Source organism: Carcharodon carcharias, chromosome 14, assembly GCF_017639515.1.
Source record: "Carcharodon carcharias isolate sCarCar2 chromosome 14, sCarCar2.pri, whole genome shotgun sequence".
NCBI lineage: Eukaryota > Metazoa > Chordata > Chondrichthyes > Lamniformes > Lamnidae > Carcharodon > Carcharodon carcharias.
Window position 1 is genome coordinate 74,270,892 of NC_054480.1, and position 27,690 is coordinate 74,298,581.

Here is a 27,690-nt window from a genome sequence, read left to right on the forward strand (position 1 = left end):
TTTTAAGCTGGCTATAGAAGGTCAAAAATCCTACTGCAAGCACAATACAGAAACTGGCAGAACTCAGTTTAAAAGGAGTCATAACATTTGCCAGATTTATTCAGTTCACAGAAATACAAGATGTGTTGACAGTGCTTCTAATTCGATTTGCTCCTCTTCTGTAAAGCAAAAAAAGCACACCCTCCATTTTCCCTTTGTAGTGAAATCCCAATTTGCACTGTGCAAGGTGAGTGTTTTATAAAAGCTGCACATGATTGAACTTCACCTGCTGTTCTGTCTTGAAAGACTGGGTACCACTCCAGGATAAAGTACTGGTGTTGAGAACACTCTGAAAAGCTGAGTAAAGGTGGGGAATTGTAATGTCTGTTGCTGCCAAGTGTGAGAGGATAGCTATTGCAGTTCTCCATGATCCACTGACTGTTCCTTTAAGCGCACTCAATTGGGGCAGGGAATTTTTGTGTTAATGTTGGGTTTTGTGTTTCCATGAACATATTGAAGTTATGATGAACAATTGGTAGAAGTCGTGCAGTGTTATCTATCAAATATAGTATGAGCAAAACGCAAGTTTCTCCCAAAGTGTTAGTGTTTGAATGAACGACGTGTCAGTGGGGAGAGAATGTTAAGCTCCTTTACCAAAGAACACCCACCTTTCCTTCACTGGCACTTTGTGTTCCTATAATTTTACAATTACATTCAACGCACTATAAATCAATGTCAGTGGTTGGAAGTAATGCAACTCAAGTGATCAATAGCAAGTACCCCAACTGTAATTATTAAGAAAAAGAAAAGATTCTCAGAGGGGGGGAAAATGAAATGCTGGTGGTACCAGGTCTGCCGCTGAACCAGTGATTTCCTTCAGACGCTGATGGGCTTATGCAGTTACTTTTCGTGTACTTATTTCTGAACAGCATTTGGTACTCGAAGTGGAAGTTACTGAGCTGTGAAACTGCACATTTAGCAGGGGTAAGCAGTTGAGTTATTGTCTTTTTAGCAATGCGTCAGTTGACCAATAATTCTGTGGTAGTTCTTGCCCACGCAGTACAAGCTGTTTTCCTGTTGAGATATATACTTGAGTTAAAAAGTTCAAATTCAATGCATTCCAGAATGAATAAACATGCAGATTTTCTCTCTCATTAAGGAAGCTGTAAAAAGAGTTTTTAGGAATCTAAGGCTCCCATGAGGCTTCCTGAGGTTAATGTTGAGTGAATACACCCTTTACAACATGTAAAGAATGTTCAATTTCTCAGTGATAGTGCTCCTGCCTGCATCATTCACTCCTGCTTCTCGCGGGTCCACTTGATTATAGTCTCAGGAGAGCGGTAAAGAAAGATGAGTTTGGCAAAGAGCTGCTCTTCCAGTTCCAACTCCCCCAGCTCACGCACCAGGAAGATATCAGTGCACAGCTTCAAGATTCGATCAGCGTTGGGCAGTTCCTCAAACATGATGGAGCGAGAGATGCCTTTGAAGAATTCGCGAACAAATTTCCCAATTACCAGCACCACCGACAGGTACAGGCCGACGATACTGAGAAGGGAAAAATTACAATATGAAGCTTCAGTAAAAGAGCATGTGTGTGATGATATAAATCTACAGATAAGAGTTAGAGTGGGTAATGTCATTATCAAATGAATCTCTAGATACTAATCCAGCTTTTATCAGCCCCATAAATGTAACACTTGGGAACGTTGTTCACAACTTCTAAACAATCATTGATCAGCTGGAATACAATTAATGATCCAGAGTTCCCACTTGTAGTGCAGTCAGCAAATCAGCTAAAAGTTGTGCGCCAAATTGAGCTAGTTTTGAGAAGTGACCCTTTTCCCTTGTTTCTGCTCAAACTCACTTACATTTTGCTAAATAATCTGCTGTGAGCCACTGCAATTGGGCAGCATTTTAGAAAGTGAAAAAATAGTTTACAAAATATTCCTTGATCCAGTTGTGTGGTAACCTGATGAAGCATTATTAATCCACCTGAAAATGGGTTTAATCACAAAATAAGCACCAGAGTATCCAGTCTACCACCCGTGAATAACCTGATTTTAACTATAACTCAAAAGGATTTTTAAAAATTCTATACAGAACAATTTGCTAGTAACATTGGTGTATGCTAGGCAGTTGCTCAGTAAATTAATAGAAATATTTAAAAGCTTTTAAGATGTGCTTATTCATCACCTTGCACCTAAAAAAGGTTAATTTTATAAACCTGCTTGAAGGCCCTCAGGCAGATGTAATTAGTGGAATCAACAATGGTGATTATTTTGATCTTGGGGTATGGCCAATTTGTGATGGGGCCAGAGTCCAGTGCAATATTTTTAAACCAGCATAATAGTTCACAGAAAATATGAGTGCTGGATGTAATTTGAGCTTTAAAGCTCCTTGATCTTTCACTCTGGTTTGGTTGATTTCAGACAAATTGCTCTGAAAGAAACCAGCACAACCAAGTGGAAACTTCTGCCTCTGTATCAGCCTGGACTTCCTGTTGAGGCTTCCATTCTAAATTCTGACATCCATGTTTAGATGTCACACTATAATCACACGCTCCTGCTGGTGTTGCCCAGGCCTTCCAAGGCTGTACTGGGGCAAGGACAAGGGCTGTAGATACATGAAAACACCACCACCTAGACGTTCCTCTCCAAGCTACTTACCATCCTAACTTGGAAATATATCAGCAGTTCCCTCACTGTCACTGGGTCAAAATCCTGGAACTCCCTCCCTAACAGCACTGTGGGTATACCTACACCACATGGACTGCAGCGGTTCAAGAAGGGAGCTCACCACCACCTTCTCAAGTGCAGTTAGGGATGGACATTAAATGCTGGCCTAGCCAACGATGCCCACATTCCATAAAAATTAAGATCAAAAAGAATTTCCACTGTGGCCTGGGGACACCCCAGCTGCTCCTGCCTTCTTGTAGGGGCTGGGGATGATGCAGAGTGTGTTCCACTACAGGAAAGTGTCTAAGCTGAAGAAATGGGGCAGATTCCCATTGGAACTGGGTTCCCCCTGACTACAGAAGCCCACATTCCACTATTCCACTTCTACCAAATTTTAGGTCTCATCCAAAATGAAGCCAGATCACTAAATTTTCTTCCTCTAATACTGCCAAACCTAATTGAGAAGTGGCAGTCAATTAAACACTAAGATAAAAGCAAAAAACTGCAGATGCTGGAAATCCAAAACAAAAACAAAAATACCTGGAAAAGCTCAGCAAGTCTGGCAGCATCTGCGGAGAGGAACGCAGTTAACATTTCGAGTCCGAATGACCCTTCAACAGAACCAAGTAAAAATAGAAGAGAGGTGAAATATAAGTTGGATTAAGGGGGGGGGGGGGTGGGACAAGTAGAGCCAGGGATAGGTGGAGATAACCAAAAGATGTCACAGACAAAAGGACAAAGAGGTGTTGAAGGTGGTGATATTATCTGAGGAATGTGCTAATTAAGGGTAGAAAGCAGGACAAGCAAGGTACAGATTGCCCTAGTGGGGGTGGGGTGGGGTGAAGGAATCGAAAAAGGCTAAAAGGTAGAGATAAAACAATGGATGGAAATACATTTAAAAATAATGGAAATAGGTGGGAAAGGAAAAATCTATATAAATTATTGGAAAAAAAGAGGGGATTGGAAAGGGGGTGGGGAAGGAGGAGAGAGTTCATGATCTAAAATTGTGGAACTCAATATTCAGTCCGGAAGGCTGTAAAGTGCCTAGTCAGAAGATGAGGTGCTGTTCCCCCAGTTTGCGTTGACCTTCACTGGAATAATGCAGCAGGCCAAGAATGGACGTGTGGGTATGACAGCAGGGTGGAGTGTTGAAATGGCACGCGACAGGGAGGTCTGGGTCATGCTTGCGATCTGCCAAACCTAACGATGCCTAACACTACAAAACCGAAGTTCTGCCAAATCCTATCAAATGCTGGGGGAATAAAATTAAATGGCCCGCACTGGACAATGGGAAATTTGCTGGTAACATCATGCACTTTCTGTGCCACACCTGTATCACATCTTTAGATGCATTTGCACCACGGTATAACAGGAAGTGAGACCTAGGAGATGCATTCAATAATGTCCTTCAGTGTGCATCGCCAGAGGGAATTTACTAGTTTTTTAAAAAAAGGTCTAGCACATACAATGCAGCTGTCACGCACAAAATAGTCTTTAAAAGAAAAAAGCCCATTATTGACCTGGAGGATAAAATTTGCAAGTCATTTTCCGAGCCCTAATTAACCTAGATTCCTGTGAGAGTTTACCTTTCAAGGGACAGGCCAGGTTAGTACCTAAACGTAATAATGTTCCTGACTATCTATGAACAAGACCAAAGGAGATCCACCACTGTTTGAAAAGCACTTGGTCTCCATTCATGATGGTAATGTATATTTTTATTATTAATTCATGGGATGTGGGCGTCGCTGGCTAGGCCAGCATTATTGCCATTCCTAATTCCCCTTGAGAAAGTGGTGGTGAGTTGCCGTCTTGAACCGCTGCTGTCCCTGTGCTGTATGTACACCCACAGTGCTGTTAGGAATGGGGTTCCAGGATTTTGACCCATCGACAGTGAAGGAACGGGGATATATTTCCAAGTCAGGATGGTGAGTGACTTGGAGGAGAATTTGCAGGTGGTCGTGTTCCCATCTATCTGCTGCCTTTGTCCTTCTAGATGGTAGTGGTCATGGGTTTGGATGGTGCTGCCTAAGGAGACTTGGTGAGTTTCTGCCGTGGAGGGAGTGAATGTTTGTGGATGGGGTGCCAGTCAAGTGGGCTGTTTTGTTCTGGGTAGTGTCAAGCTTCTTGAGTATTGTGGAGCTGCAGTCATCCAAGCAAGTGGTGAGTACTCCATCAAACTCCCGACTTGTGCCTGGTGGATGGAGGACAGGCTTTGGGGACTCAGGAGGTGAGTTACTCGCTGCAGGATTCCTAGCCTCTGACCAGCTCTTGTGGCGAGTCCAGTTCAGTTTCTGGTCAATGGTAACTCCCAGGATGTTGATAGTGGGGGATTCAGTGATGGTAATGCCATTGAATGTCAAGGGGCGATGGTTAGATTCTCTCTTGTTGGAGATGGTTGCAAGGCACTTGTGTGGCACAAATGTAACTTGCCACTTGTCAGCCCAAGCCTGGATATTGTCCAGGTCTTGCTGCATTTGGACATGGACTGCTTCAGTATCTGAGGAATTGCAAATGGTGCTGAACATTGTGCAATCATCAGCAAACATCCCCACTTCTGACCTTATGATGGAAGGAAGGTCATTGATGAAGCAGCTGATGGTGGTTGGGCCTAAGACACTACGCTGAAGAACTCATGTAGTGATGTTCTGGGACTGAGATCATTCACCCCCAACAACCACAACCATCTTCCTTTGTGATAAGTATGACTCCAACCAGTGGAGAGTTTTCCCCCTGAATTCCATTGACTCCATTTTGCTAGGGCTCCTTGATGCCATAACTGATCAATTGCTGTTGTTAAGGGCAGTCACTCTCACCTCACCTTTTTGTTCAGCTTTTTTGTCCATGTTTGAACCAAGGCTGTAATGAGGTCAGAAACTGAGTGACCCTGGCGGATCTCAAACTGAGTGTCACTGAGCAGGTTATTGCTAAGCAAGTGCCGCTTGATAACACTGTTGATGACCTCTACCATCACTTTACTGGTGATTGAGAGTAGACTGATAATTGGCCAGGTTGGATTTGTCCTGCTTTTTTTGTACAGGACACACCTGGGCAATTTTCCACATAGCCAGCTAGGTGCCAGTGTTGTAGAAATACTGGAACAGCTTGGTGAGGGGTGCGGCAAGTTCTGGAGCACAAGTCTTCAGTACTATTGCCGGGATATTGTCAGGGCCCATAGCCTTTGCATTATCCAGCGCCTTCAGCCGTTTCTTGATATCATGTGGAGTGAATTGAATTGTCTGGAGACTGGCATCTGTGATGCTGGAGACCTCCGGAGGAGGAGATGGGTCATCCACTCGGCACCTCTGGCTGAAGATTATTGCAAGTGTTTCAGCCTTATCTTTTGCACTGATGTGCTGGGCTCCTCTATCATTGAGGATGGGATATTTGTGGAGCCTCCTCCTCCAGTAAGTTGTTTAATTGTCCACCACCTTTCACGACCTGATGTGAGAGGACTGCAGAGCTTAGATCTGATCCATTGGTTGTGGAGTCACTTAGCTTTGTCCATCACTTGCTACTTCTGCTGTTTAGCATGCAAAAAGTCCCGTGTTGTAGCTTCACCAGGTTGACATCTCATTTTTAGGTATGCCTGTTGCTACTTCTGGCATGCCCTCCTGCACTTTTCATTGAAGCAGGGTTGATCCCCTAGCTTAGTGGTAATGGTAGAGTGGGAGATATGCTGGACCATGAGGTTACAGATTGTGGTTGAGTACAATGCTGCTGATGCTGATGGCCCACAGCGCCTTTTGGTTGCCCAGTCTTGAGCTGCAAGACCTGTTTGAAATCGATCTCATTTCGCACAGTGGGTTATCAGCAGGAAGTTTCTTTGCCTATGTTTGACATGATGCCATGAGACTTCAGGGGTCCAGAGTTGACGTTGAGGACTCCCAGGGCAACTCGCTCCTGATTGTATACCACTTTGCCACCATATATGCTGGGTCTGTCCTGCCCAGGGATGATGATGGTGGTATCTGGGACATGACCTGTAAGGTATGATTCCGTGACTATGATTATGTCAGGCTGTTGCTTGACTAGTCTGTGAGGCACCTCTCCCAATTTTGGCACAAGCCCCCCGATGTTAGTAAGGACGACTTTGCAGGGTCAACAGGGCTGGGTTTGTTGTTTCTGGTGCCTAGGTCGATGCCAGGTGGTCCATCTGGTTTCATTCCTTTTAGGACTGAGTAGCTTGCCAGGCCATTTCAGAGGACATTTAAGAGTCAACCACATTCTGTCACATGCAGGCCAGACCAGATAAGGACCGATTTCCTTCCCTAAAGGACATTAGTGAACCAGATGGGTTTTTACGATAATCGACAATCGTCATTAGACTTTTAATTCTAGCTTTTTATTGAATCCAAATTCCACCATCTGCCATGGTGGGATTCAAACCTGGGTCCCCAGGACCTGGGTCTCCAGAATACTAGTTCAATGATACCACCCCAAAACCTCCCCCTAATATACAATCAGTATTTGGGCTGCAACTGAATGAAATTCTAACAATGCATTGCAGTTAGCTAATCTCTGTAATGCTCCAATAGCCTTGGATAGCATTAGCATAGAGGCAGAGTACAATGTTACTGTCTGATCATCCTAGAAAGACTAGAAATAACAAGTTGTCCTATTGAGACTCAGACTCCTCCCTTTTCCTACCTGTGTTTTTCAGGCCATGAAGTCATTCCTTAGTTTTAAGCAGACTTCCGCACGACTACATTCCCCTGTTGTGTCCAAGGCACAGATATCTTACATCATCTAACTAGGTTCCAGTAGTCCTATGGGGCCAGTGGGTTGCAGCAAAGTGTTTTCTATCAGGTAGATTCCCCAGACAGCCTGACTGAGATAGGGCACTCACTGCTTGTCAAAGAGTGGAAGGGAGGGTGAATTTCCCATCCAGCACCCGCCTGTGCCCCCCCCCCCCCACCCCACCAACCCATCCATGGTGCAATCACTGCCAAGTCTGACCATTCAAATCAAATTGCCCTATTTCAGATTTCAATGCTGGTGTCAGGAGTCAATTGCCTATTTTGTATTGGCTTGTCCATCAATGAGGGGGTGATTCTGTACTTAATTACCTCATTCCCCAACCTATCTCTGAGCTACAGTTCCAGAGGTGAGGGCTCACCTCCCTCGAGTGTAGAATAAGAGGTCTATAAACGGAAGATATCTTTACCCATATCCAGCAAGGAAACCCAGACTTGAAGGGCTGACTTTGTCATTGAAGATGATAAGCTCCATGTCACTGCAATGGTGGCTGGCACACTGGGGGTTCCATTCCTTGATATTCCACCACTTCATCTTTCCATGCGATGTGTTGCCTGGCCCAGGTTCCTCCTCCATCTGCAGCGAGACATTCCTGTAGAAGGCCAGACTGCCTTCATCACCCCTGGGAAAAGCTGTAGCCATTTAGGAAGCAAAATGCAAACAAGATGTCACTCAGTATTTCCTGGGCTTAGACCCTCATGTGGAATGGTTATAGCACAGAAGGAGGCCATTCAGCCCATCTGGCTCTGCAAGAGTAATTCTGCTAGCGCCTCTCCCTTGCTCGTTCCCCATAACCTTGCAAATTTGTTATCTTTAAGTTCCTATCCAATTACTTTTTGAAAGTCACAATCGAACATGCCTCTATCACCCTCTCAGGTAATGCAATCACTCAGTGCTTAAAAAAGGATTTTTCTCATGTCACTTTTGGTTCATTTGCCAATCACCTACCTGTGTCCTCTGGTTCTTTGCCTCTTAGCCAAAGGGAACAGTTTCCTTCATCTCTGGAATCATTCTCGTGAATCTTTTCTGCATGCTCTTTAAAGTATTCCCATCTTTCCTAAAGTGTGGTGCCCAGAGTTGGACACAATACTCCAGTTGAGGCTGACATCAGTGTTTTATACAGGTTTTGCCCATGTTTATAAAGACCATGTGTCTTTTTAACTGCTTTCTCAACTTGCCTTGTCGCCTTTAACAATTTGTGCACATACACCCCAGGACTCTCTATCTCAGTTACTATGCCAAGTCCATGTACCCTGTGAACCTTCTGGGTCCTTGGAGGGGGGGCATGTGGTGTCCACCGATACGCTTGAGGCCTTCTGTGACTGGTGGGAGCTGCAGGGGCTGGAGTGCATCATCACCCCCTTAATTCTTTAATTTTCCTTTAAAGTTTTGTTTTTTGTGACAGCCACCTCTTTAAGGGGCAGTTCATCAGTTTACTTATTTAACTCTTGTACTCAAAAGAGTATAAACCCTGCGAATAGGGAGGTCTTGTGGTGCAGTGGGTAGCATTCCCTACCTCTGAGCCAGAAGCTGCAGGTTCAAGTCCCACTCCAGGACTTGGTGGCCACAGAATGTGCATTTGTTACATGGCCGAGCAGGTTGATTGTCAACCTATAAATACTTCCGATATGCCTATGGCAGGTGGGAGGAGTGGGAGAATTTTCTGGTCAGCCAGAACCATGTGGTAGCTGTGGCGCAACAGCCTCCCCACATTTAAGGAAAACTCTATGCACAAGCTCTTGGGGTCTATGGCAGGCTTCCTCCTCAAAGTGAGGGACTGCTAAAGAGAGAGAGAGAGAAATAAACCCCATTCAGTTGGGACTTCTCAATAACCCCCCTATATACAGGTATCCTCAAGGGGTCACTGGAGAAGATCCTGAGTTAATTATCCCGTCTTCACTCACCTACTCGAAGTCGAAAAGCCGGCTTAGCTTCAGGCTGCGCAGTCGCTCGAATGTATTTTGGTAACAGACCCCCAATCAGCCTAAAATGAGAGAGAATGGTTATCATTCCGAATCATCGATGATCGTGAGAAAGAAAAAGAGATCATGGCAAAACAAATCCATGCAGGCCGCAATAGGGTCGGTGCCTCTGGTGGTCAGCATTCCTGCAGGTTTGAGTCTGACCACATAACATCTGACCCAGTGATGCTCATGGTTTTGTGCCAGCTGCTGTGCCAAGAAGCAGGAGGTCACCCGAGCAGGTGAGGGAGAGCCAAGGGTATGGGAGGAGGGGGAAGTGAAGGTTAGGGGGGTGTCGGAAGAGATGTTAGAGAAGGGGCAGGTGCGTGGGGGGCGTGGGTAAAGCAAGAGTGGGGGAGGGGGAGGCTGCAGGACGGGGGGAGAAGAATACAAGGCCGGGGGATGGGGAAATGGGGGAAGGGATGGACGGAAGGGGTCAAACGAGGGCAGGAGGGGGGATGGGGAAGTGAGGGTGAGGGAAAGCGAGGTCAAGGGAGGAGGGAAGCTAGGTTGGGGAATGGGGAAGTGGAGGGGGAAGCTGGGGATGGGAAGTGGGGAAGGGGAAAGTGAAGGCGGGGAGGGGATGTAAGGGAAGGGGAGGGGAAGCGAGGGGGTGGGGAAAGCGAAGGTGGGAGTGGAAGTGGGGGAGGGGGAAGGATAAATGAGGTTGGGAAGGCTGTTTTCTGACCCCCACCTTACTGAATCATGAGTCCATGGACTCCATGAATGAAGACCCGTGATTGGCGATCCTATCGATTTCCAACTGTTGAGCTCTCCAGACTGCTGCTTACCACTCTGCACATAGTCATGGCTCTCCGTGGCAAATGGCTGGTGACCTTATCAAGCCTGTAGCTTCAACAGCTGCAGTTTCAGAGAGGGGAGGGGAAAACACTGTGGCGGGAAATTTAAATAAGCTGATTGACCAGCTGGAGGCAGAGCTGGGGAGGGGTACATTTGATTCTAGGAAACACCTGATCATATTGGGACTGCTGAAAATCTTAGGCCTTAGGCTCAGACGAGCCTCAGGGACCCAGTTCAAAAGCACTCTTAAAATTAACTGACGACACTAGTTCACTTTTTGAGCTCAGGTCTGCCTGGTGATTTGTACAATGCTTCTTTTGCTCATTTCTGTCTTCACTGACAGAGGGTAAATAGAAATGTTTGTGAATTTTCAACATCAGCAAAACCAAATACTGAACTCGAATCCTGATCCCACCCAATGTTCTGCCCTGTGGGGTTGTCAGTGAGGTGCAGCCCAGCAGAAATCTAAACCAAGCCAGGCTGGTGACTGATGTAATGAGCAAAGATTCTACTCGGTAATTAGCACTTGAAGTTGAGGGAGAAGATCGGCCATGATTGTACTGAACGGCAGAGCACTCCTGAATTACCGAATGACTCCACCTATTTCTCATGTTCTTGAGAGCACTGTAAAGTCCCAAGGAGAGGCCTGCATGCATCAAAACGTCTGGGGGAGAAAGTCCGAATGTCATGGGCAGGGGCTGGGGGTGGTGGTGGGGCACAGCAGTGAGAGCCAGAGAAAGAAAAGGAGGGAAGAAGAATGTGAAAGAAAGAAAAGGGGAGAAAGCGATGGTAGAAATGGGGAAAGACAGAATGGTACATACAGTGGCAGACAGGGAGACAGTCATTTGACAATCTCTTTAAAGAGATACAGAGGGAGGGGAGAATGAGAAACAGAGAACATAATGGGTAGGATTTTCAGCTGAGAGTCCCTGGTGAACCCCAGGGTGTGTAACAAGATGGAAACCCACTGGCATCTGTAGCAGGGTTTGCAGTGCCTCTTTAACTGGGCCATGCAATAAGCAGCCTACCTCCGAGTTCACTGGCCAGTCAGGGGAAGAGTGATTGGATCGTATGCTGGATCTGTCAGATCCACCGGACTGATTCCTGGGATGGCAGGACTGACATATGAGGAGAGATTGAGTCGGTTAGGATTATATTCGCTGGAGTCAGAAGAATGAGGGGGGATCTCATAGAAACCTATAAAATTCTAACAGGACTAGACAGGGTAGATGCAGGAAGGATGTTCCTGATGGTGGGGGAGTCCAGAACCAGGGGTCACAGTCTGAGGATACGGGGTAGACCATTTAGGACTGAGATGAGGAGAAATGTCTTCACCCAGACAGTGGTGAGCCTGTGGAATTCGCTACCACAGAAAGTAGTTGAGGCCAAAACATTGTATGTTTTCAAGGAGGAGTTAGATATAGCTCTTGGGGCAAAAGGGATCAAAGGATATGGGGAGAAAATGGGAGCAGCCTATTGAGTTGGATGATCAGCCATGATCACAATGAATGGCAGAGCAGGCTCGAAGGGCCGAATGGCCTACTCCTGTTCCTATTTTCTATGTTTCTATGTCAAAGGAAGCATTTCTCATTAAAGAGACCATGACATGGATTACAATGACTTACCAGCATTTGGATTTTTGAGGCTGCAGCAACCAGAGGAATGGAGAGGAAACCTGGGAAGGGCTGACGCCCCCACCACACCACACCCACCACCCTGCACCCCAGTTCTCTCACTCTTACCTGGGGGGTCCTGCTGCAGAGTCTGAGGGGCTGCAGTGAGGTGAGCTTTCCCAAGGATGGGGGAAAGAAGACTAACTTTCTAACCAAACAGGCATGGGTGGAAGTGACCGAGGAAGTCAGCAGTAGCTGTGGGGTCCCTCTGATGTGGAGCCAGTTCACTGAGAGTATCCAGGGCCTCAGGAGGGCAGGAGAGATGAGTGGAGTAACACCTTCAGCTGCCAAACCCTACTCTCTGGTTTCCCAGCATTCACCTGCACAGCACTCCTCAGGACAACACATCTTACAGTTCCACTCCTTCCTCTTGCTCAGGGATCACCCTCCGGTGACAGGCATCCTTGTGACCAATGGCAATAATTGCTCACCTCTTCCACTGGGAAGGAGGGTTATTCCAGAGGTTGAAAGTGCCACCTCCCGTGAGAGCTTGAGATTCCTGAGGCATTGGTGCTCATACATGCTGAGAGAGCTGAACTTGTAGGTCCAGCGTCCCATCTCCTTCCAGCTAGATCCTGGTGTCCATCCCCTCAGCTCTGTGGAGGGACATGTGACTGAGGAGAGGGCAGCTGCAGATGTTGCTTTTCCACTCGTTCCTCATCAGAGCTGCAAGGTGGAGTTGCATAAGTTGCTCCCATGTCCTAGTGGAGGCTGAGAGCAGGAAAGTGTATCTGAAGGTGAGTGAAGTGCAAGACAGGTGAAGTGACTTCAAAGAAGTTGGCAATCATGCTCTATGAGAGGGATTGCTGTGAAGCAGCCTCTCAGCTGGCCATGGCTGGAGCTCTTTATTTTCACTGGTCAAAGGCTCCCCAGCCTGCAGGTTTCACTAAAGAAGCACTACCCACTGTGTACCCACCTAAGTGATCTTGGTGAGTTCCACACAGCTTGAGGAATAGGTTTGCTGCCTGTTAAAGCCAAAATGCAGGGTTAAAGAGACACTTCATTGGCTATTTGCATCATATGACCTTACTGACAGCTTCAAGGGTGCTCTCCACTCGCCTTCAAGCCCACCTGGGTAAAAGTCGGAAGAGGGCGGGAATATGTTGGGATCCCGACCCAATGTCACTTCTAGCAGATTTAACACCCCACAACCACCAAAGCCGCCTCCCTTTGCCCAGAAAGACCCCCTCAGTGAATCTGAAGCAAACAGTTTGAGGTGGGATTGCCATGAAAACATTACAGTGACAGAGGCAACAAGTATGTAACATACACTGGCTTCTCGCGGGTTCCTTCCAGCAGCTGAACCAGCTCCCTTTTCACTTCCCTGTCCGTGCAAAGCACTGTGTGTTTACCAAAAGCTTCAGGATTCATCAACAGGGAAACATTCCTGAAGGAACATGAGAAACACCAATCAGGATCCTATGGATTTACAAGGGCAACACCAACTGAGGCAGACTGATCAGAAGTAACTCTGCTACAAGGGGTCACCCAGCTGTGGGGTTCCACATCCCGAGCAAACTATCAATGTCACCCTGTTCCTATGTATTTCAGTTCTCTGTTTAATATCACAACCTTATATATACAAGGAAATGCAGGAAGCAAAATATATATTTAGGATATATACAGCATATATTTAATGTGTATAAATGAGATATCTTTAAACAGGAACAGCATGGTTTAATTGCAAAGTAAAGCTCCATCTACACTGTCCCCATCAAACACTCCCAGGGCAGGCACAGCACGGGGTTAGATACAGAGTAAAGCTCCCGCTACACTGTCTCCATCAAACACTCCCAGGGCAGGTACAGCACGAGGTTAGATACAGAGTAAAGCTCCCGCTACACTGTCTCCATCAAACACTCCCAGGACAGGTTAGACAGAGGGTAAACTATCCCTTACATTGGTCAAAAATTGTACCTCAGCTGCAACCTTAAAATAGCTTCCCCCTACCCAACAGTTTTCAGTTTTGGAAACCAGTTGTTCTGTTCCTCAGGGAGATTTAATGCCAACTTGTGCAGGCTTTTATGACCCTGCTGTCTGCAAAAGTTGCTCTGTAACTGGCCTCTAAGTAGCTATGGCCCAGCGTGATTACCTTCTATAGGAATACACTGAAAACCACAAACAAGGGGCCTGAGGTTTCAGTGTGTTTTCGTCACCTCAAAAATTCATTTTGATGATCGATTCTGTTTTACTGAAGTCACAGGCCGTGACTTCCCGTGTGTTGTTTGTTCCGTGCTACACGCTGTACCTCAGAATGGTCCAGTGGAAATGTATATAAATCCTTGAAGAATTGGCAATTTCTTCTTTCATCGCCTTGAGACTGGCAGGACTGATACTCCACAGCAGATTGGCATCGCTCTTTATATGAGCCACCGTTATGTCTTCTGGCATGTAGTTAACCAAAAATTGCATAGCAGACTGTGGAAATGAAAAAAAAATTGAATGCTTTTATGATAGCTTTAAAAATTAATCTTTACCTCCATTTTGTCCATCTGCCATTAATTCCAACTCTCCCCCCACCCCCTGTCCAACTCTGGCACAGCCTCCCAGCTCCTCTCCCAGACTATGTGTAAAGCTTCCTCTACACAGTCCCATCAAAGGTTCTTGGGCTTTGCTTCTCTCTGTCTCCTTCAGAATCTCTCCCTCATTCATTGCCCCACTTCCTCTGTGTGTGTATGTGTGTGTGTGTGTGTGTGTGTGTGTGTGTGTGTGTATCTTTACCATATGCTTGATTTCTAAAATCAAACTTCGGTTAAAAAGGGTGTATATTTATCTTGTAAATTTTTGCCCCAGTCAGGGTGAGGTGTTTTGTTCAAAGTATCATTTTGGGAACTTAGTGATGCCATTAAAAACTCTCAGTTCAGGTTTCATTTTTTCATTCCCCCTTCAGATGTTCATTTTGATGAGTTAAATGTGGAAATGGGTTAGACACAGAGGAAATCTCCCTCCACACTATCCTATTAAACAGACCAGTAACGTTCAGAGAAACACTCAACATTTTCTCTTTCTGAAATCGGCTTTCCTAAATATGGCCTTTCAGAAACAAATTAGCCAAAGTACACGTTACTACGTGGCAGATGATGTGTGCCTGGTGGACCAAATCCACGAGGGAAATGTGGTCGTACTATCACATGTATAATCTGTAAATTAAATGGATGCAGTAATAAACTCCATCTGAACAGCCTTGCCCTTTGGTCACAAAATTTTTCCATAAATTTTAAAAGATTGTAGTCTATATAAATAATTGTTTCTGACGAATTGTTTGCAACATAAGCCCTGCAGACCTAGAGTCTCCTTTTCGATCTTTGAATATTTTCTCCATTGTACATTCAACTTTGTTGAAAAAAATGCTATTGGTTTCTCACTTCCAGTTTTATTTTCTTGCAACAGTACAGCTGCCTACATCACTTGCATCAACAGCCAACTTAAATTGCTTGGCGTAATTAGATGCTGCCAAAACTGGTGTCGCAGTCAATACCGCTTTTAAACTGTCACATGCCTTCTGACACTCCTGTGTCCATTGAAACTTCTTGTTCCTTTTTAATAGTTCAGTCAATGGAGCAACCACACTGCTAAAATTTGGTAAAAATTTCCGGTAAAACCCACTCAGGCCCAGAAATCTCAAAACTTCCTGTTTTGTTCTAGGCATGGGGAAATCCATGACAGCTTTGACTTTACATCACTTGGAACCACCTTACCATGTTCAATGGTATGGCCGAGATATGTAACTTCTGCTTTTGCAAATTAACTTTTAGCCAAGTTCATTACCAAATTAGTTTCTTGCCCCCAATTTGTTATGATGTGGCAGATGATGTATGCCAGGTGGACCAAATCCATGAGGGAAACTTGGTTGCGCTATCACAATGGTTTTGCAATTTGTATTTATTACAAGATGTGTGCACTGAATTCAGAAGTAATAAGTTCACCAAGACCTTTAGAGATTTAAAAAATTAAATTAAAATATTTATTAACAAAATAAAAGATGTCAAGCACATATATAAGCCTACAATTGCTACTATAATAACTCCTAAAACTCTTAATTAGCCTGACTCCCTCTTTAAGGCAATGGTCCAAAAATAGATTTTAGATATTAAACAGATCCAGCAAGTTAACATAATACCCTGGACAGTGGAATTCTAAATGGCTTTTCTCCAACTTCAGGTTCATTAGATAGCAGACGTATGCATAAATGCTGCAGGATTTATTAAGGCTATTCCACACACTCCTGTTAGGTCTTACATGGCCTTCTGGCACATAACCTTTCATTCTCCTCTATATATGTTTCTCTTTTTAATATGTAAATTCTATTGTTCCAATATCTTCCTCACAATATAAAAACTTTGATGTTGCTTCTATTGCCAGTAACCTTTGTGAAACCTAAACACATTCCTTAGCCTTGCTTATCTGGCTAGTTGTAAACAGACTAAGATCCCTTTGAAATCCAAATATCCCTTCATTTATCTAAAAATGCAAATTTCCTTCACACTTTACATGATAAGCCCACATCCATGTTTACTTATTAGCATGTTAAGCACCTAGCTTCTTTTCATGATTTAAAGCTTGCAGTCTTCTTGACTACAAATGTAATTAAATCACAGACAGACAGACCCAGCTATCCTTAGCCCCATAAACCTACTTCATAATAAACCAGAAAATTATTATACTTTCATGACATACACTAATTTTGTATGGGATTTTTAAGGGGATCATGAAGCTGAAGAAGTTTCAAAGCCATGCCCCGAGTGTTCAATTCCAGAAAGCCAGGTGGTGAAGGGTAGAACTGGAGCCAATCTTTGCACACTTTTATCAGCTTTTATTTACAGAGATGCAACTTCTAACCCAACAGTCACAGTTTTAGGTTTCTCCTTTTTATTGGAGCACAAGTGAATCCCCAGTTAATGCCCACTACCAGCATATGATTAAATACAATTAATATACACTAAACACAGCCATGAATTATCTATTGATACACAGCACTACTCAGACACCTCAGTATTTTTAATCACCACTACTGTTAAACTGGACTCCATTTTAACCTTGCTTTCCATAAGTTACTGTCTAACTGTACAACAATGCCATCATTTACATGTTACTTTCTGCAATTTCACATTGATCAGCAAGCTATATTGTCAGCTTCTGTGTAATCATTGACAAAATTCAATGATACTGTCTTTTCTATCTTTTGACATCTTTCTCGTTTTGGTTGACATTTAATTCCCCCATTGGCAGGGTCACTAAACAGTTTCAGATACATTATATAAGACAGTCAGTGTGATCCTGTGAGAGATGATGGCTGCAATATACTGGAGCTGGGTTCTGGTGAAGTCATCGCCTATAGTTTATTAGCACGAGCTGAACCTCAAAACTGTGTGAACTGTGGCTCAGTAGATAGCACTCCCTAGGAAACAATAACCTTAATATGGTAGAATTTAGCATTCAGTTTGAGAGTGAGAAACTTGGGTCAGAAACAACTGTGCTAAGCTTAAATAAGGGTAATTACAATGGAATGAGGGCAGAGTTGGCTGGGGTGGACTAGGAAAGCAGTTTAGTAGAAAAGACAATTGATGAACAATGGCAGATGTTTAAGAAAATAGTTCATGACTCTCAACAAAGATATATCCCGGTGAGGAAGAAGAATTCAAGGAAGGGGATAAACCAACCATGGTTAACCAAGGAAGTTAAGGATAGTATCAAATTGAAAGAAAAAACATACAATGTGGCAAAGATTAATGGTAAGCCAGAGGATTGGGAAAGTTTTAAAAACCAACAAAAGATGACCAAAAAAATAATAAAGAGGGAGAAAATAAACTTTGACGGTAAACTAGCAATTAATATAAAAACAGACAGTAAGAGCTTCCTTAAATATATAAAAAGGAAGAGAGAGGCCAAAGTGAACATAGGCCCCTTAGACAATGAGGCTGGGGGAATAATAAACGGGAACTAGGAAATGGCAGAGAAGTTGAATAAATACTTTGCTTCAATCTTCGAGGTAGAAGATACTATATTCCAAAAATACTATATTATCAAGGGGCAAAAGGAAGTGAGGAAATAAATGCAATAACTATCACTAAAGAAAAAATACTAGGGAAACTAATGGGGCTAAAGGCTGATAAGTCCCCTGGACCTGACAGGTTGTATCCTAGGATATTAAAGGAAGTAGCTACAGAGATAGTGTATGTACTGGTAGTAATCTTCCAAGAATCCTTAAATTCTGGAAAAGTCCCAGAGGATTGGAGAATGGCCAATGTAACACCCTCATTCAAAAAGGGACGAATGTCGGTCCCCTTAACTAAGGAAAGGTATATTGGTGTTGGAGGCAGTCCAGAGAAGGTTCACAAAAAACAGGTAACTATAGGCCAGTTAGCTTAACATCTCTCACTGGGAAAATGTTGGAGTCTATTATAAAGGATGTACTAGCAGAGCATTCAGAAATACATAATTTAATCAAGCAGAGTCAACATAGCTTCATGAAAGGGCAATCATGCCCAACAAATGTATTAGAATTCTTAAAGGAGGTAACAAGCAGGATAGATAAAGGGGAACTAGTAGATGTAATATATTCAGATTTCCAAAAGGCATTCGATAAGATACCGCACATAAGGCGACTTAATAAATTGAGAGCCCATGGTGTTGGGGTAGTATATTAGAATGGATAGAGGATTGGCTAACTTATAGAAGACAGAGAGTTGGGATAAGGGGGGCATTTTTGGGATGGCAACCTGTAACCAGCAGATTGCCACAGGGATCAGTGGGGCTTCAATTATTTACAATATATATTAATGACTTAGATGAGGGAAATGAATGTATTATTGCCAAGTTTGCGGATGACACAAAATTAGGTAGGAATGCAAGTGGTGAGGATGACACAAGGAGTCTATAGAGTGATATAGACAGATTAAGTGAGTGGGCAAAAACTTGGCAGATGGGATACAATGTGGGAAAATGTGAGGTTATGCACTTTGGCAGGAAGAATAGAGGAGCTGAATATTATTTAAATGGAGAAAGACTGCAGAAAGCTGCAGCACAGAGTGATTTGGGAGTCCTTGTGCATGAATCCCTAAAAGCTAACATACATGTTCAACAGGTAATAGGAAAGGCAAATGAAATGTTGGCCTTTATTTCAAAGGCAATGGGGTATAAAAATAGGGAAGTCTTGCTAAAACTATGCAAGGCACTAGTTAGACCACACCTAGAATACTGTGAACAATTTTGGTCCCCTTATCTAAGGAAAGATATACTGGCATTGGAGGCAGTTCAGAGGTTCACTAGGTTGATCCTGGGTATGGAGGGTGAGGAGAGTTTGAGTAGGTTGGGCCTGCACTCATTGGAGTTTAGAAGAATGAGAGGTGACCTTATTTAAACATATAATATTCTTAGGGGGCTCGACAGGGTAGATGCTGAGAGGTTGTTTCCCTTGGTGGGAGATTCTAGGACCCCAGAGGGCATAATCTCAGAGTAAGGGGGCACCCATTTAAAACAGATGAGGAGGAATTTCTAATCTCAGAGAGTAGTCAATCTGAGGAATTCTTTACCACAGAGGGCTATAGAGGCTGGGTCATTAAGTATATTCAAGGCTGAGATAGACAGATTTTTAATCAGTAAGGGAAGCAAGGGTTATAGGGAAAAGGCAGGAAAGTGGGGTTGAGAATTATCAGATCAGCCATGATCTTACTGAATGGTAGAGCAGACTCGATGGGCTGAATGGCCTACTTCTAATCCTATGTCTTATGGTCTTATGGTCTGACAGCCCCAGTTCAGTACTGAGGGACTGCTGCACTGTCAGAGGTGCCTTCTTTCACATGAGACATTAAACTGAGGCCTTGGTTTGATGTCTCAGCTGGATGGAAAAGATCCCACAGCCTCTATCTGAAGAGGAGCCGAGGAGTTATTCCTGGTGCCCTGTACCACATTTATTCCTCAATCTACATCACAAAAACAGATGACCCAGCCATTTATCATATTGCTGTTTGTGGGAGCTTGCTATGCCCAAATTGTCTGCTGCTTATCCTTACATTAGAATAGTGTCTACACTTCTAAAGTACTTCATTGATTCTGAAGTAGTTTGGACAGTGAATGGTGACATAGTAATGTAAATACTTTCTGTTTTCCTTTAAGTGTATTGGAACTTTGTAACTCTCCCCATCACAAGCAATCAATATTCTACACAGGGTTGATAAAAGAAGTCGACGGTCAGCCAATATAATGGAGAGTCTAAAGGGTAACATTTCTTACTATCACTTGTTGGGACAATAATCTTTCTTGTGCGATGTTAGAAAGCAGCAGGTTATACTTTTTAAATTTAGTCCCATCTCTTATTGTCTTAAAAGTCAACAACATAGACTAGATAGGAGTGGCAAGTTTGTTCCCCTGCACCAGTCAGGTATTTAAAACAGCCTGACAACTTTCATGGTCATTTCCAATATACCGGTATTTATACCTCAACCAATTTCACTGGAAACAGATTGTCCGATCATTTAGCTCATTGCTGCTTGTGGGAGCTTGCTGTGCACTAATTAGCTGCCATGTTTCCTACAATACTACATTCACTATATTTCAGAAGGACTTCACTGGTTGTAGAGCACTTTGGGATAGCCTTTGGGATGGGTTGTAAAAGGCGCTATATAAATTTATTGCCATTTATCTTGAGCACCACTCCCATAATTGATTAAAATTATTGAACTTAATTTCACAACTTTCCAGGTTGGGATTTGAACTCTCAAGCACTGGATTGTTGATCCAGTAACGTTATCAACCTGGCGTCAGATCCATAATCATTAGTCTTGATTATGATAGTGCCCAGCAACTAATGAAGCTGCTTAAAACATCCATTCCATTCCCCAATCTCTGACTCCCTACCCCCACTCCCCGCCTCATACTCATAGACTCAGAGACATTTACAGTACAGAAGAAGGCCATTCAGCCCATTGTGTCCGTGCCAGTCAATGAAGACCTGTCTACACTAATCCTATTTTCCAGCGTATGGTCCATAGCCCTGGAGGCTATGGCAACACAAGTGAATATCTAAATACTTCTTAAATGTTACGAGAGTTTATGACTCAACCACCCTTTCAGGCAGTGAATTCCAGACTCTCACCACCCTCTGGGTGAAAACATTTCTCCTCAACTCCCCTCTTAGCCTTCTACCTCTTACCTTAAATATATGCTGCCTGATTATTGACCCCTCTACTAACAGAAAAAGTGCCTTCCTATCTTATTCACTTCTATCAGATGCCCTCTCAACCTTCGCTGCCCCAAGGAAAACAACCTCAGCCTATCCAATCTTTCTTCTAAGCTCAGACCCTCCAGCCCAGGCAGCATCCTGCCCCTCCACCCCCCTTTCTCTGAGCGGGATTCTTGCTCATTCCATTTTCACATGGAGCCGGTTGCCTGGTGACCCTATGGGACTTACCGGATAGAGGGTGTACTGATTAGTGAGATCGTTATATGCTGCGGTGGAGAGTGGCCTGAGGTTCTGCTGCTGTGCGCTCATCATAAACAGAGGCTGCACAAATAAAGAAAAGATTTTAGAAAGTACACATTATAACAATAATTGCATTTATATAGTGCATTTAGTGTACTAAAAATGTTCTGAGGTGCTTCACAGGAATGATATCAGATAGAACTTGACACTGAGCCATATGAAGATATATGGCTAAGGAGGGGTATCAACCTGGAAGATATTGATTAATCTTTATCCACACATTAGTCAGCTCCTCCGAGCTCAACTTCTCTAACACTGCCTTCACTGCACTGTAAGCTATTAATCAGAACAGCACTGCCTGTCCCTTATCCTGCACCAAGTCCTGCTCATCCTTTTGCTTCTTGTTGTTGCCATCCACTCCCTCTTATCCCTATGTAAATGATTGGAATTCTCATCCTTGCTTACAGATCTTCTGAGGCCTCCACTCCACCCAAGGTCCTTGCTCACACTCACTGTTCTTCTCTTGCCTATCTGCACCTGTATTAAAAGAGTATCTGGCATAGCAAGGGTTAATGTGGGACTGAAAACAGTACCACCCACAGTGTGATGTAGAGAGACACATGACCTGAGACTAGAGTCAGTTGTAGACTGGACAGAGACCTGTGTAGAAGCAAGCATGGAGTTAGCTCATAGCTTGGGCTTATGTATATATGTACACAGTTATGTGTTATCAATAAAAAATGCTAACCATACAAGACTCAGAACCTCTTCTTGAGATTTACTGAATAGAACATACAATATATAACATGGTGGCAGTGCTTGGAAAAGCCCAGAACCTCAGAGAAGCTGGAGCAAAAATTCAAAAGCTGAAGAACTAAAGGAGCAGCATTCTGACCTGACTGAAAGCACCTGAAGTGAAGACGCAGAGGGAGATCACGTGAGAGAAGCTCCATAGCAGAACTGGAAGCAGAAAGGCAGAAGATAAAACTCCACTGTGCAGCTGAGGACTCCACAAGATCTCGTGGAAGTCCACTGCGAATGCCCACAGAGTGCAGTCAAAGGGCCTAACAGGGGTGAGCAAAAAAAGTCAGTTCTGAGCTAGAACTAGTTTTAAAATGTTGTCAGTGCTTTTAAAACATCAGAGCAGCTCATTTCTGAAAGCACTGCAGCCAGCGTGGGTTCAGAGTCTGCGCTATGCCACTTGGCGGCTGGCCTCGTTGTAAGAAAAAATAAATCAGAATGTTTAAAAACCTCAGCCAAAGCTGGGAATCCACTGTAAAACGTCCGAAAATCATCCAATGTCGCAGAAAAGTCCCTAAAGCATTGTTTTAAGTAAATTGCTGCAAAAAAACTAAAGACAAAGAGCTTGGGACTGCCATTGCAGCAGGACCCCACCACAACCCAATAAATGCAGGAAGATTCTTTGAAGAAAACGGTTACTGCAGTGCCATCTTTAAAACCCATGCAGCATTCAAAACTGTACTCACCTGAGCTTTTATACAACCATGAACAAAAAAAATCAACATTACCAAACCAATTTAACTGATCCAAGGGCCAGATCAAACACAAAATTGAAGACTTTGGCAGAAATGATTCCTTAGATATGTGACAGCTTCAGGATAAGATAAAAAGATGGAAGCTGAATGAGTGAATACATAACTTTATTCAGCAGGTCCAATAGCCAATGATATTATTATGAGGTAAGGAATAAATGAATCCTCAGGCAAATTTCATGATGTTCTAAAATCCTTCAATACACATTTCAATGTAAGAAGCAACAACATTTTAGAGAGAGCGAAATTCAACAAACATGTCCAGCAGCAAGGAGAACCAGTTGACTCTTTCATTAATGAACTATGCAGATTTGTTAAAAGCTGTGACTACGATGAACTTAAGTCAAAGTCATAAGGACAGAATTTTTACTGGAGTGGCTGACGGTGCCCTTTCAGACATACTATAGACCAAGGAAGACCTGATCCTATAAAAGGCCATCTAAATAGTCAGGCTGTCCAAAATCCACCAACAGCACTGATCCATCTTACATGGCAAAAGCAAGTCATAGTACAAAGCAAGCTCAACTGTTCAGCTAGTAAAGCAGCAAAGGGGCAAACAGACTCCAGGCCAAGGAAAGCAATACTCAAACCAACCACAAGAGGGTGGACGACCATGTCAGTGCTGTGGAGCGAAGCAACCCCACAGGCAGGGCCAATGTCCGACAGCCTCAGCACAGTGATTTAATTGCAACCGCCCGGGACACTTTGGGAAACCATGCAAAACAATAACACCTAGACGGGTGGAGGAACCCAAGGCAATCCATGAGGTTGAGGTACCAGACCAGGGAGGGACCCAGCCGCACTTCTTGGGTGAGGTCAAGGATCCTGGTTTCTTTTTTTGGACTGCGGACACCACAGTAAATGGTCACCTCACAAACTTTAAATTGGACATAGGAGCCAGTGTTATGGTCCTCTTGGACAAGGAACTATGGCTGTGAGACCTCTGGCTATGAACAACAGACACACCACTCTACAGGCCCAGAGGAATCCGAGTTCCGGTCATAGGCATGATCCTCGAACCATTAAGGTATGGTGACAAGCAGGTGTTTGAAGTCATGTATATCATCAAAAGTCCATCCTTTTCTCTTCTGAGCAGAGATGCCTGTGTTGCCCTTAACATTCTTAAAATGGCAGTAGATGTCAAAACAACCTCCGTCGTGAGCTACACGGAACTATATGTTCCCAAGAGGCCCACCAGCAAAAAGACTCTCGACTAGGACCTCAGCTCTGAATTGCCTTCAATCTTCGCAGAGCCGGTTTGTCCAATTTCTTTGCAAACAGCAGAAGCTCCTCTCTGGTCAGACCAATCAAACCTTCAGATAATTACCACTGTACCTCGATTGGAAGGCACACCAGCAACAGAAGAATGAGCGCCCAATCCCAGGCTCCAACAGCTGCTGTCACACTGCCTGTGAACACCATGGCAAAGACACCACTACCTCCAGACAACACACACAACTGCAAGGCAGTGCTGGAGCAAAGGGACAGCCATCAGCTTGCCAGGGTACACCTCAGTGAGGCACAGAAGCACAAGGAAAAACACAGTGTTGCGAAAACAGCCAAACTGCCAGGCGAATCCATTGATAAGAAACATCTAAATGACAGGGAGAGACACCTTCAACACCCCACAAAGATCACGGTGGATCACATGGAAAAAGCAACACTGGGCTCATTACCATGAAAGAACGGAATGAACATTCTCTCTGGAAAGAACAGGATAAGCTGGTGGTCCCCGAGCAGACCAGATGGGGAGTTGACAAAGAGAAGTCCAACTGCAAGGAGCAGAAAAAGTGAGTTACAAGAAGAGAACCAAGTGCCAGAATGACAGACTATGACCCAGAAATGGCTACAAACCCAGAACCGACAAAGTTTGCCCAAATCAACAGAGCTTACCACTCCTCCGAATGTGGCCAGAATGAGGTCTGGCAGAATGGTCAAGCCTCCAGGCCGCCTGAATCTGTAAAGTCAGAGGCTTGGCAGGGGGAGAAGGGATAGCATGATTGTCATGTAAATATGCTGGGTAAAGACTTGGGGAGAGGAGTAATATAAGGGTATCTGGCATAGCAAGGTTAATGTGGGACTGAGAATAGTCCACAGTGTGATGTAAAGAGACTCATGACCTGAGACTAGAGAGACTTGTGGACTGGACAGAGGCCAGTGTAGAAGCAAGCATGGAGTTAGCTCTTAGCTTGGGTTGTATATTGTTACATGTTACCAATAAATAATGTTCAACCATACAAAACTCAGAACATCTTTGTGAGATCTAGTGAACAGAACATACAACACACAACAGCACCTTTGGTGATATGACCTTAAGCCATCACATACATAACTGTCTTTCTTGGCCACATTCCTCCCACCATTAAAAGTCTTCAGGGAATCTAAAACTTTGGTCAAAACAGGCCTCCCCTTTAAGTCTTCCCCCACTCTGTGCCCAGCTCTCACACTGAGGTCTGAATTTAATGGCCGTGGCAGTTGCTCCGTCCACTGGCCATAAACTGTGGCAACCCTGCTGCAGTCATTTCCAGGAGTCTCGACAGGATTAAATGCCAATCAGGCAGTTAAATACAAGAGCTGCTGGCCAATCAGAGAGCTGGCAGCTCTGCAGTCCCAGCAGTGCTACCAGGTGTGATGGCCATTGCTGGTACTGCAGCAGTCCCCGGACCAACGACAATGGAAGCCCCAGAAGACGGGTGAGTATGGTCGCGTTCACCATGGCCACTAAGGCAGGTCCCAGCAGAGGGACAATGGTGGTGGGGAGTGGGGTCGTGATGGCATGAGAGTCTCTTTCAGCGGGAGTGGCCTTTGCTGCTGTGGGGGGGCCCTCATTGGGACACAGGGTTCCAATCAGGAGGGTCACTCCCTTTGCTCCTAGCCCACAGGGAGGTTGCCAGGGTATACCTAGCTGCGTCCCCACATGGTAGGTTACTAGTAGTGGTGGTATAAGGCCCTTGAATGGTCATTAATTGGCCTCTTAAGGGCCTCATTGGCCTCTGTGCAGTGGGCTGTCTGCCAGCCTCCCTTATCAGAGGGATTCTGGGTAGAACTAGGATCTCCAACCTGTGCCTTCTCACACAATTCTACTGGCTCCCCCCACTGACTCCCAGCCCACTCCTGAGGAAGGCATTAAATTCCATCCATTTTGAGTCATACTGGGCATCCATTCAGACTTAAGAACATAATCCAGGCTGATGCTCCAGTGTAGTATTGAGGGAATTCTGCACTGCTGGAGAAATAATCTTTTGGATGAGACTTTAAGCTAATGCCATATTTGCCCCCTCAAGTGGACATGAAAAATCACATGGTGCTTTTTTGAAAAAGAGCAGTGGCGGGGATGAGATCCTCCCTGGTGTCCTGGCCAATATTGATCCCTATCAACATCACAAAAAAAGGTCATTATCACATTGTTGTTTATGGGAGCTTGCTATGTACAAAATTGGCTGCTGTGTTTCTGACATTGCAATAATGACTACACTTCAATAAGCATTTCATTGGATGGAGATATTTTGGGAATCCTGAGTTTGTGAAAGATGCTAGATAAATGCAAGTCTCTCTTTTATTACTTCAAAGGTTCTAAGCAAGTCCAAATTGTTGAGTAATCTGTTACCTCATATCCACCGATGCTTATCTTGACGGAGACATCCAATGGTTGATTGGTCACTCCGGCGACAGATTTGACCAATGACATGAAGAGCAGTGGGAACCATACGATGAAGATCAAAGAGGTGATGATGAGGCCACCCATCCCATACTTCACCAACATGTTCTTCTTCTGACCGGCTGCCTGAGGGTATCTCTGAAGGGAAGCAACATTGGCACCTTTAGGAGGGAGTTTGTATGCCAACAGCATTGCTCATGGTATGTGTAAGACAGGCAGCTGGGTTGCCCAAATCTAATGCTGGTGGGGGGTGTGAAGGTGTGAGATCTGAAACCTGCTGTTTTATTTAAGGTTGTCTTCAAACTCAGACCACAGAATTAAACAATAATTGCAGAGTTTATTCTCCTCCCACACACAGAACTTTGCACAATGTGAACACAAATCAAGAATTCAGGCTGAAGGTCAGCCTGTTAATTAAGTAACGCTAATTAGTTAATTAAGCATCAACTGTGGCTCAGTTGGCAGCACACACGTCTTAGAATCACAAGCTTCCAGGTTCAAGTAACGCTCCAGGGCTTGAGCACAAAAAGGAATTAAGGCTAACACTCCAGTGCAGCACTGAGGGAGCACTGCACCCTCAGAGATGCCCTCTTTCAGATGAGACGTTAGACTCAGGTCCATCCACCTGCTTAGGTGGTTGTAAAGGATACCATGGCAATAGTTCAGAGAGCAGGGGAGTTACCCTGGTGTCTTGACCAATATTTATCCCTCAATCAACAACACAACACTAATAGCAGATTATCTGTACATTATTGCATTGTTTGCCACATTCATAAATGTTGGTGGAATATGGATCTTAGTCTATGCTACTCCTGCAGAAGAAAACTAAGAGCACTCATCCTCATGCACCCTCTCTCTGTGCCCTATCTGTGTCCTCCATGCCCTCTCTCCATACCCTTTCTCTACACCCTCTCTCTGTGTCCTCTCTCTGTGTCTTCTCTCCATTCCCTGTTGCCATACCCTCTCTCTGTGCCCTGTCTCCATGCCCTCTCTCTGTGCTCCATCTCCATGTGAAGCTTAGCTGGAGGGGGAAGCACTAACTAGTAAGCCTTATCCCAGTACCTCATCGCAGAGCCCCAACCTCTCATTATCAGACTGATGCATGCAAGTCCACATCCACATTCACACTGCTGAAGCCCAGTGAGCAAATCAGGGACCCGAGAGAAATGAAGAGGGCTAGTTTTAAGCTAACCCAGTGATGGAACTGGGTTGAC

General features: G+C 44.4%; 1 protein-coding gene across 1 annotated transcript in view; it reads right to left on the reverse strand.

Annotated features, from left to right (window-relative positions):
• Nucleotides 1–85: 85 nt before the first annotated feature.
• Nucleotides 86–27,690, reverse strand: part of si:dkey-11f4.7 (piezo-type mechanosensitive ion channel component 2) — a 327,077-nt gene continuing 299,472 nt past the window's right edge. Inside the window, exons 45-53 of the mRNA XM_041205475.1 lie at nt 26,426–26,614; nt 21,254–21,346; nt 14,093–14,262; nt 13,085–13,231; nt 12,319–12,333; nt 11,615–11,644; nt 9,314–9,411; nt 7,819–8,041; nt 86–1,524 (exon numbers count right to left, since the gene is read on the reverse strand). Coding sequence (XP_041061409.1) covers nt 1,272–1,524; nt 7,819–8,041; nt 9,314–9,411; nt 11,615–11,644; nt 12,319–12,333; nt 13,085–13,231; nt 14,093–14,262; nt 21,254–21,346; nt 26,426–26,614 — 1,218 coding nt within the window. The 3' untranslated portion in view covers nt 86–1,271. The remainder of the gene's footprint in view (nt 1,525–7,818; nt 8,042–9,313; nt 9,412–11,614; nt 11,645–12,318; nt 12,334–13,084; nt 13,232–14,092; nt 14,263–21,253; nt 21,347–26,425; nt 26,615–27,690) is intronic.